At 40.5% G+C, this 17,481-nt stretch overlaps 1 protein-coding gene across 8 annotated transcripts in view; it reads right to left on the bottom strand.

Annotated features, from left to right (window-relative positions):
* Positions 1 to 17,481, bottom strand: part of CTNNA1 (catenin alpha 1) — a 268,908-nt gene that overhangs the window by 24,963 nt on the left and 226,464 nt on the right. For all 8 annotated transcript variants that reach the window (XM_081035629.1, XM_081035631.1, XM_081035628.1 and 5 more), the window contains exon 10: positions 2,044 to 2,136. In XM_081035629.1, the coding sequence (XP_080891755.1) occupies positions 2,044 to 2,136 (93 nt within the window). The remainder of the gene's footprint in view (positions 1 to 2,043; positions 2,137 to 17,481) is intronic.

Genomic DNA, 17,481 nt, shown 5'->3' with positions numbered 1-17,481 from the left:
TGAACACCTCAGCGCTAGGACACCCCCTCACCTTCCAAACCCTCCTGAGATCACTGTCCACATCAGGAGGAAGAGCAAGGAGAGCGCTCCACTCAAATCCTGCTTCCTCAAAGGGTCGACCCAGCTACCCTGAAGGAGAGGCCCTTTGAACAGGAAGCACATGGGCCAGAGTAGGCCCGATGCAGCTCCCACAAGAGTTTGGTTTACCCTCCTCAAAGAATTTCAAAACTTCAAATCTGTTACCAATCATTTAAAATTGAGACTTGACAAAAATCTGACCTGCTGACTTCTCTTTAAAAATAATGAAAGGACCAAGCAATGAGGGAAAGGCACATGGTACTGCACGTAATGTCATTACCAAGCCTGCAAATGGACTGTATTTGCCATGACTGAACCTGCCCAGCCATTTGTGAGGAATGATAGGAGTGCACCTAGGTGAGAATCTGGGAGAATAATCACACCTGGAGAAACCCCTTTTTATTCAGGACACATACCAAATACCAAGCGTGGTCTGTCTAAGCTCACTCCCCGTGAGGTCTGCTCTAAGAGAAATGAAACTACAACGGAGAAGGAGAAAGGATACTTTCTGATGGCAAACTCAAACCTGGGCAACATGGCCCAACCACTCGTGATTTCTGCAAACTGCTATTTTCATTAGGATCTACTAGATCCCGCCTACAGCTAGGCTTTAAGATCATTTATATAAATACCCTTGGTAAATGTGATCAGCGAATGTTACCATCTGTTTCCGTCAGTATGTGAAAGCATTGTCGCTTTTCAACCATTTCAAAACCAAATGGAGAACCAAAGACATTAAAAACAAAGTGCTGACAGGGTAAAATGGCAAACTTGAGGAAAGAATGCCAAATCTTTAGAAATCTGCTCTCAGTTTATTTCATACAACTTGGTCATCCATTAACTTTCTGGAGGTGATTCAATCCATTGTGCTTATTTTCTGTACAGCTAGCAATCACTGGCAGATTTCATGACTAGATTAAAGCTGGGAAATGTCCTTCACATAATGTGTATTCACAATTGGCCCATCACACTAATATTTAGATGAAGCAACTCTCATTGGCAAATTAATCCACATGGTTGAGAATGAGAACAAATGCCTAACTAATATGTGCACCGTTAGGAGCTCCTATTAGTAATCAGGCTTTACTTTGGTCACCTACCTTGAGTGTCAGGAATAATTTATATGAAAGAGCCAAAACATCACCGTACATTTTAAAGTTGGTCGGAGACATAACGCAGAAACTTCAGTCCTGTGACCTCTACTCTATGACTCCAGTTTCCTTGCTTGATTCCCTTTTATCAGTGGCCACTGCCATCTGGCATGCCATTTAGAGAAAGGTAACTCTAAACCCTCAGAGTAGGCCCATGAGCATTCTTCACCTGGGAAACGAGAGGCAACTCTTCCACTGGAACAGCATTTACACTGCTAAGAAATTGCTGTTGGGGGAAAGGGCTACCTACCAGCCCCACCGAGAGGATCAGTTCCCCTCACAGGAGGCAGGCAGCACTCTGGGCATTAACGAAGCCACCATTCTTCTTCTATGTGCTTCAGAATCTTTGTAATGTCGCTTACCTAACCTCGTGTAATGTCACTGACCTAACCTCGTCGCTTTGTAATGTCGCTTACCTAACCTTGTCACTGGTCTTCCAACGGGCCGGTATAAGTGAGATACTGGGCAACGGCGGAGTGGAGTACAGGCGGGTGACTGTGGTGATTGCAGCACTACCCCTTCTCAAGGAGGGTGTAGACTGAACAGCATGGGCACTGCCCACCCTCCACTTGCCAGCAGTGGAGGACACCATGCAGTTTTAATAAAGGGTAAGGGGATAGCAAGTAACATGTGATGCCCTGAGGAAATGTGACTTGAAATTAAATATAAATTTCTCCACGTTTCACAGGCTCTGGATCAGTGTTTTGTCTTCAAGTGACAAAATTCTAAAACCAAAACTAACAAATAAACCTCATCTCTACCTTAGCCAAAACCCAATTCGGTGGTAACTTAAACATTGCTGATTGTAGTTTACCTGAGGACAGAGGGCTTCGAGCTGACTTGCAGACATTCGCACAAGCTTTACACCTTCTTCATTGTTCGAGATGGAACAGGCCAAGTTGGCGACCTAGAAGAAGGAACATCATAAAAAGATCTTTGGAGATTTTTCTGTGATTATAAAGGAAAACAAACATATACCTACCCCATCCCGGACCTTCACAGAACTAATGACAAGAGTACCAATGGCATTTTACTTTTCAGAGATTGATTACTTGCTTGTAAGGACAAATTTTTTTAGCTCTATGCTAAGGAAATTAGACTCGTAACACAGGTCACACTGTAAGTTGGTGGCAGAACCTTGAAAGATCCCAGGGTCTGTAACTCACAGGCTTTCCATGGGTTCTCACCTGCCTGAACAGTCACTTCAGAAAGAGGTTCTCCCAGGGAGGGCAGTAACATGAGAAAAGCTATAGCACCAAGGGCATCAGGAAAGAATTGCTGGTATCTTCAAATAAAAATGTACTTTGCAGCCGTTCTTGAAGGAAGGAAATTGAAATTCTAAGTTGCTCTTCTCATTTGACAGGTGAATGGATGCTTACTTTAAGCTAAGATGGGTTTTATTTGAACACAAAGCTATTTTTCAAATAGAAAAAAAAATAGCATTAAGACATCAAGATGGACGCAAGGCCATCCTCGTCAGAAATGGAAAAGAAACGGGGATGATGTCCCATTGTTAAAAGCAAAACTGTCCTTCAACTGGCTTCTCAAAAACACTGACAGCTGGACTCTTTCCCGAATGATGCTGCTTCATTTGAATTAAAACCTTTACCTTCCCATCCAACTGCCTCAATGACACTGCTCACCAAGCCAGAAACACTCTAAGTTGCGTTCTACTTCCTCTGCTGAAGCTCTGGCTATGCTGAGAACACTGCTCGGTAGTGACCATTGGGCTGTGATCACTTATCCATGATTCTAAATGAACAGGCTTGCCAATTCCATTAGCAATGTCACAGACAAACTGAACACACGGTGCCGAGACACATCTTCCCCCAGTTGCAAACTGAGTTATGAATGGTAGCAGTGCAGGCACTGGGTTATCGGAGGCACTTTCTGGGAATTTAAACACCAGAGTAAACAAGGGCAGTGGCAACAACCTTTGATTTTCACTCCTCCACCCAAATTAAGCATATAAAGGAACAGGAAAAATTAATTATGTACTATTACGGCTGTTGTTTGCTGAGTGACTGTTAGGGGTTACCGGCTTTCTGCAAGACTGCTGACTGTCAGAATCCTGCACTGCCTAATCACAAGGAGAAACCAAAGAACGAACGTGCAATTTAAAAATAAAATGTAAAGAAATTGAAAATTAAGTCAGATCTTTAATGTTTAGGGGACTTCAAAGTCACATAAAGAAGTAACATTTACACTCCCTGAAGATTACAATGCTACTTTCTGCTACAATTGGACCTGAGCCAAGAGGCACTTTTCTCTTCATGATGACAATCTATAGAGCTGATTCTAGATTTCTATTTGTTTAAAAATTGCTGCAAAATATCACCTAAGCTAAATTTTGTAGAACATAAAACTTTAAAAACATTATCCCTCAAGTGTACATTTTATGATGCTATAATGAAGGAGAAAGCTTAAATTAGATGTGTTCGTGTGCCTTACAACTCCCCCTGGCTTCACTGCCTTAAGTAGGAATTTTGAAAAACAAATATACAATGGGAGGGTGATCCCTGAACGAGCAGCTTGGGGCTGACAGAGCTCCCTGGCGATGCGAGCGCTAACACCCAGTACCTCGTCCTGCTGCCACCATTCAGGAGGCCAGCCAAACGTGAGGTTCAGGGAGGTCGGGCACTGTGTTTCTGCCTGCCATTCTCTAGTCTCTACCAGCCCAGTTTTATTTCAATTTATATTCTCCCAACTGTATGAATCTGTAAAACCCAGAAGAAAAAAAAATACTTCAAGAAGCAAAAGACTGTATTATCTACTACAGATCAGATAGATGAAAGCGGTGTGTTACGAGGCTGAAATGGCTGACTTCTCTAAATCATCTTTCCTGTTTCCTGATACAAACCCTAACAAAACAAAGGTTATGGAAGACTGGTTCTTTATTTTAAAACAGTACTTAAAAGCATCTCTGATGGGCTGTGGAAGCAGTAATGTTCTATGTGAGCACAGTGCCTGTTTCAGGAAATCGCCCTGCCTGCCCTGGGAGGGGGTAGCAGGCACCTGTCACTGACACTCTTCTCCAGATGAATGAGCTTCAATTCAACCTCCAGGAATGAGACTACTCACGTCTAACAGTGACAAATGTGCAAATGCAGCATGTCGACCATGGCTCTCAGAGTGGCTAACCTCATATAATAATGCCAGGCTTGACTACAGTGAAAGCTGTGGGAGAGGGGAGGGGCTTCCTACAGGCCTCCTTGGGGGGGCTCTAGCAATCAGAGATGGCCGTTAACACTGAGACTGAAGAAGATTCTGAAGTTTGAGTTACAAACACTCAGAGAACCTAACTTCCAGAGAACCTGGCAGAGTTGACACTTTGTAGAGCAATGGACAGTATCTCTGCTTGTTCTGGGAATAGATTATTATAACACAATAGTATAGATTATCAAAACATAGTAACTTGTATTTTTAACAATTTAAATATCTTTGATTCCTGCTAATCCAAGAGATGGGCTAGGACTGACATTATGACTACTAGCTTTGAAGTCACGAAGGCCTCTTTTGCACTGCTTCTGCCTAGCCCATGTAAGTTTGGACCCTGTTAAAGAACAGAACATTTCAGAAAACTTGCAACTCCCTGATAGGACACAGCCCTGGGATTTTGCTAGTTTCAGGAGTAGCCCAGTAACAATCCGTGCTATGGAGGAGACTGTCACAGCCAGGCCGTGTCAGATCAACAAATATGACACCAGAACATGACAGGAAAAACAACTTTTCAGACATTTAGAAAAGCCCTACCTTTACTCCATTCCAGATTTTCTTCACTTAAATAAAATTTATGAAACAAAGTTCTGTAGTAGAAAAATATCCCATTATGACTATTTTTCTTCTATTACACATGTGCTGATGACTTTAAATAAAGTTCAAATTTGTTTAAGTCACACACAAACTGTTCCCACTGCCTTTGGTAACTGCTCCTGGTTTTATATATTTAATGAGGCTCTCCATTGCCCCTTACTCTGAAACCTCTGCAGGAAGACAAGATTTCTTTTTGTTCCTGATAATACCGTGTTTCCCCAAAAATAAGACCCAGCCAGATCATCAGCTCGAATGCGTCTTTTGGAGCAAAAATTAATATAAGACCCGGTATATATTATATAATATATTACATGTTATATATTATGTCTTATATTGTATTAAAATAAGACTGGGTTTTATATTAATTTTTGCTCCAAAAGACGCATTCGAGCTGATGGTGCGGCTAGGTCTTATTTTCGGGGAAACACAGTAAATGAATGACCTGCTCTCTTAACAGCCTATACCTGTTTTATGGGAGTGAAACAAGCGAGGAGAACTGTGAAAAGGGGAGCTTGTAAGCCTAAGTGGTGACACCATGGTCTAAGTGGCAGGCCATCAGGCTGAAGCTCAAAACCAACATCAGTTGCCACGTGGCCTTGGCTCGAGCTACCACCTGAGTTTTCTTCTTTAAAATGATTGAGTCTGAACTCTAACAAAGTCCAAAATAACAGCAACTCAAGTTTTCCAAACTTGTCATTTATCAAGTGAAAAGTCCCAACTGCATGTCACATACATTTCAAAACCATTCAAGAAATTTCTAACAATTCCTCCCAAGCCCATAGGGGAAATGATGATGAAACAGAGGTCAGGCCTCCATCTTTCCAATGTCCAGGAAAGGGTACTATCTTATTGGGAGGAACAAACTATCTTACCAAAAAAGGAAGTATGCATGGGTGATAGAGAAGTACCACACTGTATTTCCATAGTTCTATAAATTTAGTAAAAAAAATAAATAAATCACTGAATTGTATACTTAAAAACAGGTAAATTTTATGTTATGTAAACTATACCTCAATACTGCTTTAAAAAAAAAAATGCAGGGCTAAGCAGGTAATTACGGGAAATTACCAGAGGCTAGAAATGAGGAAGCCGAAATTCAGAGAGGTAAGCAGAACTGAAAATAATGTTCACTTGGGGTGGGGGTCGGGGAATGGGGTGTGTACCACACTGTGTGATCAGAACTTGGGTTTTTAATGGGAAACACCATGACCTTCACCTCAAATCAGAGGCTCTGCTCAGAGCAGGGATAGCCAAAAGGCAACACCCATTAGGACAGAGTGAATTAAGAAGTTTCCAGGATGAGGAAAATAGTAGGATACTTGCCAGTGTAGGTAGGCTCTAAGCATTTACTCAAGGGTGAAAAAAAAATGCCTCTGTTCCCCAAATTGTAACCAAAAGCTGGTCCTCCACAGGAGTTTAAGTATAGAAATTATGTTATTTATATGGCCCACAAAACGTTTAGGTTTAGGAGGTCACTGTATCCCTAAGCAACTGGCAGAAGCAAATATAAATGGAAATTTTCTCTGATGGAAGATAATCTAATACCAGGCCTCAAAGACTTCCCATATGCAAAATGCCAGAATGTGAATTCAAAATAAAAAGTGCAGGAAGTACACAAGAAAATAAACCACCTTGGGCAAGAGTAAGCAAAAGAACTGAATTATCAGATCCACAAAGACTGCAGATACTCAAATGATCACAAATGGAATATTAAAAAATGTTTCTTATGTTAATAGAAATGAAAGCAAGTATACAATGTATAGATAAGGAAACAATAAAAAATAAACAGGCAGATTTGAGAAGGATCAAAATAGAACTTCAAGAGAAAAGTGGTAACTTTTACCACTCCTAGAAATTTAAAATAATCTTGATTAAGCACTGCTGAAAAGAGAATTACTAACCTGTGAAATCAAACTGAAGAAATTATTCAGAAAAAGAGAAAGGAGGAGAGGCAATACTGAAAGAGATAATCTAGAAATTTTTCAGGGTGAATGAAATGTAAATTTTAGATTTGGGGATACAAACTCTAAGCAACATAAATAAAAAGAAATCCATAACCTGACACACTGTAGTGAAGCTTTAGAACAGGGGTGTCCAAACTGCGGCCTGCGAGCCAACTGCGGCCCGCAATCCATTTTTAATTGGCCCGCAGCAAATTCCAAAAATATATTTAGTTTACTTAAATAAACTAGGTGAGGCAATACTACTTTACCTCGAGTGAGTGGCCCGGCTGTTTGTGTATTTTACCGCATATGGCCCTTGGTGAAAAACGTTGAAAAAAGTTTGAACACCCCTGCTTTAGAACAACAAAAACAAGATTTTAAAAACAACCAAAGTAAATACAAATTATCTATAAAGAAAGAGTAGTAAGATTGCTGATTTCTCAACAGCAACAATGAAAGCCAGAGATAGAGAAATAATATTTTTAAATCACAAGAAGGAGGGGGAAATATCATCCATCCTAGGACTATACATATACAATGAAAAAAAAATTTTTTTGAAAGAATTAGAGCACAAAAAAGACACTAAGGCGAAACTAAAACACCTCAAGAGCATTACTCCAGACAGATCTTCCCTCTCCCGACTATGCTTCAGGAAGAAGGGAAGTAATACCAGAAGGAAGGTTTAATATGCAAGAAGAAATGGGAAGCAATGAAAATATGGTATCAGATCAAATTCATGCAAAGTTGAAAAAATGCATAAAGCAGTATCAATAGTGTCTAACTCCTGGGGCTAAAAATTAAGAGAACCAAAATACTGGATAATATTTAGGTTGGAGAATGACTGAAGTTAAAGCATTCTAAGATTTTTCTACTGTCTCAAAGGGAGGAAAAGAACTGATTAATCTGAACCTCTGAGTTCTAAATATACATGCTAAAATATCCCAAGTTACTAATAAATCAGAGGATGTACAATTTCCAAACAAGAAGGGGAAGCAATAGAAGGAGGTAGGAAGAGTCCATTCAAAAGAGGAAGGAGAGAAGGAGGGGTAGAAGCAGAGGGTTAAGAAAGAGAGTACAAAATGCAATGATGAAAACGAATCCACATGTCGTTAACAATAATGAATGTGTGTATACTAAGCCCTCTAATTCACAGGGGGAAAACTCCTGCTAAACTGAATAGTAACATATGCTCTTTACAAGATACATTTAAAACATAAAGAAAGAAAGATTGAACATTATTTTTAAAAAGGAGAAAGCTATACTGGGATGATCAGGAGAAAGCACATGCCTCACAGCCCTATCCTCCCAATGCTGTCACTGCAGTTGTCACTGCTGAGGCTAAGGCCACATGCTGGGGAAGTCCGACCCAGGTCAGAGCTGTTTGGGTCTCAACTCAGTGGCAATTGAATGCTATGATCTTGCCATTTTAGAGGGAACTTATGAAGAGGGAGGACGGGGGGACACAAAAGAAACCATGTGGGATCTGTCACTATATATTAAAATGTTGAGGACCCTATCTATGTAATTATTCACTCATACAAAAACCCCATGTTAGGATTTTTACCTTTTATTTTTAGGATGGGCTTATTTTCCATGAAAAAAACTGGCATCTTTCCTTCATTCTAAAGACAAGAACTACACAACTGATTGTGTTTCCTCCTTTCCTCCTTGCTACCAGGAAGTACAGTGCCAAATCCAAACTGAAGCATGGCAATTAAGTTCCTAATTGTCTACAATTCTTTTCCTAGATTCTTATTTTCTACATCTACCTGGTTTTATGTTTCTGTTCAAAATAAGCCACATCAAATCTAATTTTAGGAAGAGGCAGGATATAAATATAAGCATCTCTAGCAAGAGGATTACAAATAGTGAATTTACTAAAACAGCATAAATTATTTTAAACAACTTGGCTATTTGATATATTTTAAAAGGCTTTCATTTGTAGATCACCACCTAGATGATACTGTTATCATTTCCATTTATATTATATCAAATGTATCACTTTTAAACTTCCCTATTTCTACCTACCTGAATAATCTATCAGTAAAGCTAGAAAGGGCACCTGTCTAAACATTAGTCTATCAGCTCTACTGAAGAGGAAGTAGGAAAGTGGCACTCTTCTCTGGAGTAGGGCCAAGATTTGGGCAGAATGCTTCCTTAATCAATTCCTATCAATGCTCCAGGAGAAAAGAATCTTGATGCCCCTTGAGAACAACACTGCCTTCGCTTGACCATCCCAAAATGCTTGTTAGTGGGGGTCAGGTGTTAAAATAGTACATGCAAGACATTTTTGTCTCACACAGCCCCACTATTCTGAATTTACAAACCTTTGAAAATGTGAGAAGACCAAGCTCAATATACTTAGAAAATTCTTCTGGAATTCTAGGTCAACATTCCCCCCAAGAACACCTGAATGCATTCATGCAAACGTCCTACAGTCCTAAAAAGTTGAAGCTTCATTTAATTTACTATTTGCAAGAATTTCAGCCTACAGTATTATACAAAGGTACTGAGAAAATACCCAGATGTCACAGGTAGATCATACAATCGTGTAAGGTCAGTGTTTAATTCAAATGCTCCTTACAGAGCCTTCTTCAAGGCCACTTTACTGTGCATTATCAGCACAACACAGAATAAAAGTTAAAACGCAGATCATTCAATTTGCAGTTAAAACATACATTTCAAGCTAATAAAGCCATACTCTGTGAAGTCCTGGCTAATGGGAAATACCGGGGGTGGGGAGGGGGGAGGTGGGGGCAAAAGCAAGTAATGATAACCCAACTCAAAATGCCTACCAGTTACATTTACTTTCGGGTTCTCAATTCACATGGCAATAAATAAGAGTACTATCTTATTGTAGCAAGTTTCTTATAAAAAGAGGCCCATTTTCACATAATGTCTGGGGCTGAGGGGAAAGAGATACTAAATGATATATAGTTTTTTTATAGGCAAGATTTCATGAAAGGTATTTTCCCTATTTTACTCTCAACTTGAGACACTGAAAATGGACTCACAACAGAGCAAAATTAAAAGGGAAAACTGATTGTTCTTTAGCTATTAAGCTGCTCACAGCCAAAGGAGGTGGACAAAGAATGAAGCAATTAAAAAGGACACATGGGTGTTGCATTATTGACGAAAAGGTTAATATTTCTGACAAAAAATAAATTTTCACCTCAATACACTTTAAATTGAAGAGCAGCAGAAAGAAATCATTAACTTGATATTGGAGAAAGAATCAAGTATAAAGGGTATTTTACCCGCTTCCTGAAGCACAGCCATGCCCTTTTGTAAACAGATGAAAACAAAACCCTCAGCGCTATACTCCACAGCAGAAGAAAATGGTTAAGAAAAGTGTCATCCAGCTCACCAACACTGACCCTCAGCTCCTGCTCCCCTACACTGGCCTTGGGGACACACAACCTCTGTGCACCCCTCACATAAGAAAACGGGCTTCAATACCTTCAATATGGGCGTGGATGGGAGTGGGTACCAGATTCCACTGACAACTGTGGCGTGAGGCAGTCAGAGATCCTAGCCAGCTCAGAAAATAAGAGCAACCTCACAGCAAATACTGTTACTTGTTTTTCAAGTAAAATCACAACAGTCATTTATAATAAGGATCCAATAGGCAGCCAGAACTACACAGCCTTCCAAACACTAAGTGTGCACACAGAGGAACTGGAAAAAATTCACCCTGCTCATAAAACCTTAAGAGTCAGTATGTGGTTTTTATTCTTGAGACTAATCTTGTGTTTCCATAATGTAATACACAAAGAAGACGCCATAAAAGGTTTCCATTTCTAAGTGGGTGTTATCCCTAATACTACTCAGAAGCTGTAATACATTTGAAGCAACTTTACATGACACCCCAAATTAAAGCATAACCTTTTAATACTATTCTATCTGGTCTGAGCGGGGAAAGCATTTCTATTAAAACAATAAATAAGACTTCCAAAAACCAAGTTAGCAAGAGGCAGCACATCTGCTTCAATTTTATTTTAGTCACGTGTTAAAATGCTACTTAAATAACAGCTTTTGCTCAGCTTCCATTTCAAATGCTGATAAAATGGATAACTTTTCACATATAATCTCAGCACCATTTACACCACATTATACAAAATATACATACTACATAAATTTTGATTCTCTCTCTCAGAAAGTAATCTTCATGTGGGTAGGGATTTTTTTGTTTCATTTACTGATATATACTTAGTGCCCAGAACAGTGACTGGAACATTTTAAGAACTCTATAAATATGTTATACAAATCTATTACAATTTTTTCTCCCTCACCTACAGAAAGTTTACTATAGCTATTTTTATTTATTTATTTATTTTATTGGGGGAACAGTGTGTTTTTCCAGGACCCATCAGCTCCAAGTCAAGTCGTTTTCAATCTAGTTGTGGAGGCCACAGTTCACTGGCCCATGTGGGAACCGAACCAGCGATCTTGGTGTTATGAGCACCACGCTCTAACTAACTGAGTCAACCAGCCACCAAGAAAGTTTGCTATAGGTTTTTGAAAGCTTTGTTCAAACAAAGGAAATTACTGCTCAAATTGATGTCACCTAATTTTAAAGTCTTCAAAATGTTCCCATCTCTACATCTCTAAAGATTTTACAATTCATCCCCTCGTGTACACATTAAACAGAATGGTGCTCTTTTGTATAAACATTACAAATACTTCAGAAGACAAAGCTCACAACAATGACGTTCAGTCATGACGTAGAGCTTCACCCAAGTACCGTCCGCAGACCACTGAATCCGAAACTTTAGAGACAGTGGCCCAGGAACCTGAATGCTGAGCACCTATGTGACTAATGTTTATTACCTTTGAGAACCAGTAGATTCATTCATCTAATAGTTATTGGGCACATATGTTCCAGGCACCATTCTAGGCGCATGTTCTCAAATAACTTACATTCTATTGGCGTATATGTAGGGAAGATAAAATACGAAAAAGAGAAAAAAAAACCCACAATAATTACAGATAATGAAAAGTATTATGAGGGATATAATAGCAATGACAGGATGAAAAAATGGTACAGGGTGGGATGGAAGAGATGAGGGATCCAGGAAAGCTTCTCTGTAGAGGTAACATTAGGGCAGAGCATTCCAGGAAGAGGGCCCAGGGTGCAGAGGACATGAGGTGGTGACATGTACGGAGATGGCCAAAGAGAAAGAAGTAGTCAAGCAAGGAAGGGTAGAAGGTAATGGAGACGCAGGACAAGAGGCAGTTGGAAAGGCAGGCAGGATACTGTATGGACCGTGGTTAAGAATCTGGATTTTAGGATTTTAATCACAAGTGTGCCTAGAAGTTACTGGTGGGGAGAGGAAGGGAGGGTAATATTAATGGGTCCTGAAGCAAAGAAATGGCATGATGTGATTTAAAGAAATCGTGTTGGCTGCTTTGTGGAAAAAAAAAGACTGGAGAGGCACATGAGTGCAAGCCAAAGAATCCGTTAGTAGGCTGCTGCAGAAGCCCAGTGAGAGGTAATAGCTTGGACTAGGGAGGTGACTATGGAAATGAAGTAGAATGATATGGGGACTGGAGAATTAAATATAGAACATGAAGAATAAGTAGGGGAAAAGAAGAATCAAAAATGACTCCCAGATTTTTGGCTTGAGCAACTAGGTGGGACAATGGCAAATAAAAAAGTACAAGGATGTTTACCAGACCACTGTCTGTAAAGGACTAAAACAACCTAAGTAACCTACATGCCTAATGTTGGGGACTGGTTAAATGCACTGCCTAGTAAGCAATCAACTTAAACGCCATAAATGAGTACTTCATAACACAATGAAGTGGGCACAGTATTATAAGCAGGGGGAAATATATTACATCATAACACATTATGATATCATTTGCCTCAAAACAAATCAGTGTGATTATCAATTTTGTGTATTGTTAAAAAACCAACCCACATACAGATAAAAACAAAGTGTGAATCCACTCCAGAATGTTACTTCTTTTTCTTTGTGATTTTATTTTCCAAATTTTCTAAATTGAATTTGTATTTCTTTTACAGTTTTTTTCTAAAAGCTCTATTTTTAAATGGTAGTGTCCCCAACTGCACCTAATCCAAATTGCCACTTTTATCTTTTCTCCCCAGGCACCGTGTTGCTCAGGGATGCTTTCAGAGGCTCTTGTAACACCTCTAATAAAGGAGCTGGGTAAGTGAGCCGAGCAGTGTTGCCACACAGCAACCCCGGGCAAACTGGCTGGTGAGTGTGTGTGCGTCTGCAGCAAGCACGCAGCCCGCCCAGATGGTTCTGGGAAGAAGGCTGCTTACGGCAGCGTTGAAGAGCACATTTTCTAACAACCAATAAATCAGACCATACACTTTAGGAATCGGATGTGAGAGGAGGTCATCTAACTTGAAGGTGCAGCTCTCTGATGTATACAGCAGCAGCAGGTGTTCTTGGGGGAAATTGAAAAAAATAATGAAGAAGAAGAAAAAGAAATTACTGAACAGCACATTAATAGAACCTGCTCTGGGAAGCAGATAGGCAGCTGAAGTCTACAAAGAAGCTGCTAGAATACCGCACAGAAATAGCATATAAAAACTATGTTTTATATAGTTACCCCTATTTTAAAGGGGTAATCATAGAAGATACTGAAAAAAACATGAGAGGAATAGTGTAGACAAGTTTTATCTACATAGCTTAGAGCAAGACAAAAATAAAGGGATTCTTAACTGGCTGAATGACAAACTACATACAAAGAATTGTTCAATCAAGAGAATGATTTCTAGTAGCAAGCTGAAAGGTTCAATCCTATGTCTTGTCTAAGATTTTAAAAACATCAGATTGGATAAAGAAGAAAAGGTACACTTATTTTTTTTAAAAGGAGGAGGAAATGAATGGATGGATGGATGGATGGATGGATGGATGGATGGATGGATGGAAGGATGGATGAATGAATGACACAAGTTTAGAGGGGGCAGTCTATTAAGAGCAATGCCAGCAACAATCCTGACAGGACAGAACAACAGACTGAATCTAAGAACTTTATACTGAGTGAATGTCAAAACCACAGAGAGCGACAAACTATCAACTGCACCTGCACAGACAAGAAAGGAACAGACAGAACCGAGCAGCAGGACCTCAGCAGGAAAACCCTGTGAGCTCAGTGGGAATCACAGAATGAGACCCTTGTCCCAAAGGCTACACCATCCGGGGATATGCTAGTCAGAGCCTCCTTCCAGTATGATGGAGGCCTCGGCTGCTCTATCTCCATCCGCCTGCCCGGGAGCAGGTGCTCAGTAAGGGCTGGTGTTTGAGTGGCCAGAGTTCAGAGATGAGGCAGGATGAGGAGAACCTCTGAAAGGCCTGAGGAAATCATCTAGGCTGGCATTTTCCAAAAGAAATACAATGTGAGCCACATAAGAATTTTTAAAATTTTGGGTAGCCACATTTTAAAAAGGTGCAATTAGCAAAAATAATATATTTTATTCAATCCCAAGATACTACATACTTTAACAATTAACATAAAAAGGTTAATGAGAATTTTACATTCTTCCTCCATATCTCATCTTCAAAATGAGATGTGTATTTTACTCTTATAGCTCTTCTCAATTCACATGTGTGTAGCAGTAAGAAGATGGACAGGGATAGTTCCAGAAAAGGAGACTGTGGCTCCCCTTTCCTCAGCCACAGATTCCACCAGTGCTGCCTGTAGAGGGAGGGAGTTTCCCACTACAGGAGGAGTCCAAAGAAAGATAAGTGACAATACAAGTATGTTACACAGAAGGGGTTCACACACCAGAATGAAATCTATGATTCTATGAGACAAAGAACTACTCACTGTCATGTGAAGAGATGGACTCAATTCCTTGGAAAGGACAGAAAACCTGGCTTCCAAAGGGGAGAACCCCCAGGGAAAAGGAAAACTCAAACAATTCAACGACCAGCAGGTAAGAGAAGTGCTAAGTCACTGGGTAAATGGTCAAAATTGGATCTGCACAAAGCTGCAAAAAACAAACAAGCCCTGTCTTACCTCTTTCAAGGAGTCTTTATGGCTGCAGAGCAAGCTACCTGAAAGCCAGCATTCCACATACCTTTGAGATCGGGAGGTATTAAATAATAAAGAATCTCTGGTCTTTGACCTTGATTCCTGGAACTTCTAAATCCTTGAGATTTCAGTAGTGACAGGAGGAGGGTCTTTGTTATTCATCATTGGCCCTGATAACTGATGCTAGTAAGGTTAACTCCTGGTGGGCCCCTCCATATATTATGAATAACTGAGGATGGGGGCAGGCCTCCAAGCCAACCAAGTGATTAGAGGACTGGAATCCTAAAGAGAGACCAAGCTTCAGGGAAGGAAGGGAGACTGGAGATTGAGTTCAATTAAATGATGATTCTATCAATCACACCCACATAATGAAACTCCAATAAAAACTCTGGACCCTGAAACTTAGTGGAGCTTCCTGATTGGTGAACCATCAATGTGCTGGGAGGGTGACATACTCTGATACCATGGGGAGAGGGCAGGAAACTCCGTCTTTGAGACTGTTAAAGAGAAAACCACAGGCCCAAAATACTGTCACTCATGCTAAAAGCCCATGACACCAAACCTAGATTTAGTTGCAGTTTCAACCTCTTTCAGAAACATAATCTTAACCAACCAATCTGGAATTTTCTGTCCAGTATCAATGAGATAATCTGCCAAGTGGGCCCTCTCCATACCCACCCATCTACCTAACCCCCCCACACACAGAAAGAAATGGCAACCTGCCAGTTCTCTTCTACCCCCAAACAATCCTTTCTCTTCTTTTGTTAATAGCTCCCTTGCACCACGCTTTTATCCTATAAAAACCTTCCATGTGTACAACCCCTGGAGAGCCCTTCTAGTTGCTGGTTGAGATGATGCTCGACTCATGACTGGCTTAATAAAGCCAATTAAGTCTTCACATTTACTTGGTTGAATTTTGTTTTTAACAAGACCTTTCCACACTTCACCCTATGTGTCTCTTCATTTGACTGGTCCTAATTTTTACCTTTTACAATAAAATAATCATAAGTAGTATAGTACTCTCCTGAGTTCTATGAGTTGTTCTAGCAAATTACTGAACCTGAAGTGGGCCATGGGAAGCCCCAAATTTGTAGCCAGTTAGTCAGAAATGCAGGTGGCCTGGGAACCCCTGAATTTACAGCCAGTTGGGTAAGAAGTGCAGCAGGCCTGGGGGCCCCTTTGGTTATTAACCACAGAAAATTGCAGTATTTTAGAACAAATATATCTGGCAGAATTCTCACTGGCTAGAGAATCTGAGTACTTCCTTTCCTGAAGGAGGCCTATCACCACCAGCCCTACCCACCTTTCACACAGCACTCTTACTTCCCGTAAACCCCCAGGAAAAATGGAGATCACCCAAAATTGGCCTATAGACATTTACTCTATTTAAGAGAGAACTACTGGAAAGAAAGGAAGAGATTAACAAAGCAATCACAATAAAGTGTTTTACCTTTGCTTAAAACAAGTCTCTCACTTGTTCAGTGTTTCATTATAATACATAAGTAGTGTGGGGAGGAGAAGCCTTGTCACTGAAGAATAAAGTTCTGCCTTGAGTCAGGAATTTGAGGCTTCCACAACACTTTAAAAACTCATTTCCTTTTCATGCACATATGCAATTATATATTCTAGTATCTCTATCACCATAAATGTAATTAACTGTTTGCAGCATGGTACTACAAAGCCTTTGGTTATGACTCAAGCAATGAAAAGTCATTTTAAACATATATCTGTGTGGGAGATGAAGGGGTGAAGGGTACAGACAGTGGAGAGAGGTGAGAAAGGGGTCAGAACTGAGTTGTGACAGGGAACACTAAACTCTAAGGGACCCTTTGTTAGTAATGTTCAGAATGAAATAAAAAGATGAAGCATGGACAAAGCTCCTGGAGCAAGGTCTCCAAAGCCACCAGGTCCACCTAACGCTCCCCACTGGGCCCAGGCTGGCCAGTAAGCCAGCAAGCACAGCCCTCAGTGCAGAGGGATGCAAGCCAGGTCACCTCAGGCCAAGTTACGTGACCTCTCTCTAAGCCAGTTTCCTAATCTGAGAAATGTTGTAGAAAGTACACTGTGCATATTACGAGGTACACAGGAGGTTCTCAGCAAGTGTCAGCTCTGTTGGCTGGAGAGGCTAAGGACGACGTGATAGGCCCAAAGGGCCTTCCAGCTGCAGAGCAGACAGGGCTGCCCCCTGAGGTTCAACTGCCACTCTGAGCCCTTTCCATGCCATTACTGGTACCTGTTAGCCAAGGCCTGGGCTGCTAGTGTCCCTGCCTCTGCCTCACAGGCATACTTTCTAATATGTAAGCTACTTAGAGAGGTTGGCTTCCTCTCTAAGGAAGGCAATCTTTGGAGATCTGGAGGTTACACCTCATGCCGTCATGTAACTATTGTGAACAAGTTTATGCTTAACAGAAACAGAAAATGAAAGTCTTTCGATTTAAATTCCAAATGCCAGAATCATTAACTTGAATAGCAGACTGACCTAT

The sequence above is a fragment of the Rhinolophus hipposideros genome (assembly GCF_964194185.1).
Source record: "Rhinolophus hipposideros genome assembly, chromosome: 23".
NCBI lineage: Eukaryota > Metazoa > Chordata > Mammalia > Chiroptera > Rhinolophidae > Rhinolophus > Rhinolophus hipposideros.
The sequence above is the reverse complement of the archived record's forward strand: the minus strand, read 5'-3'. Positions and strand labels throughout refer to the sequence as shown.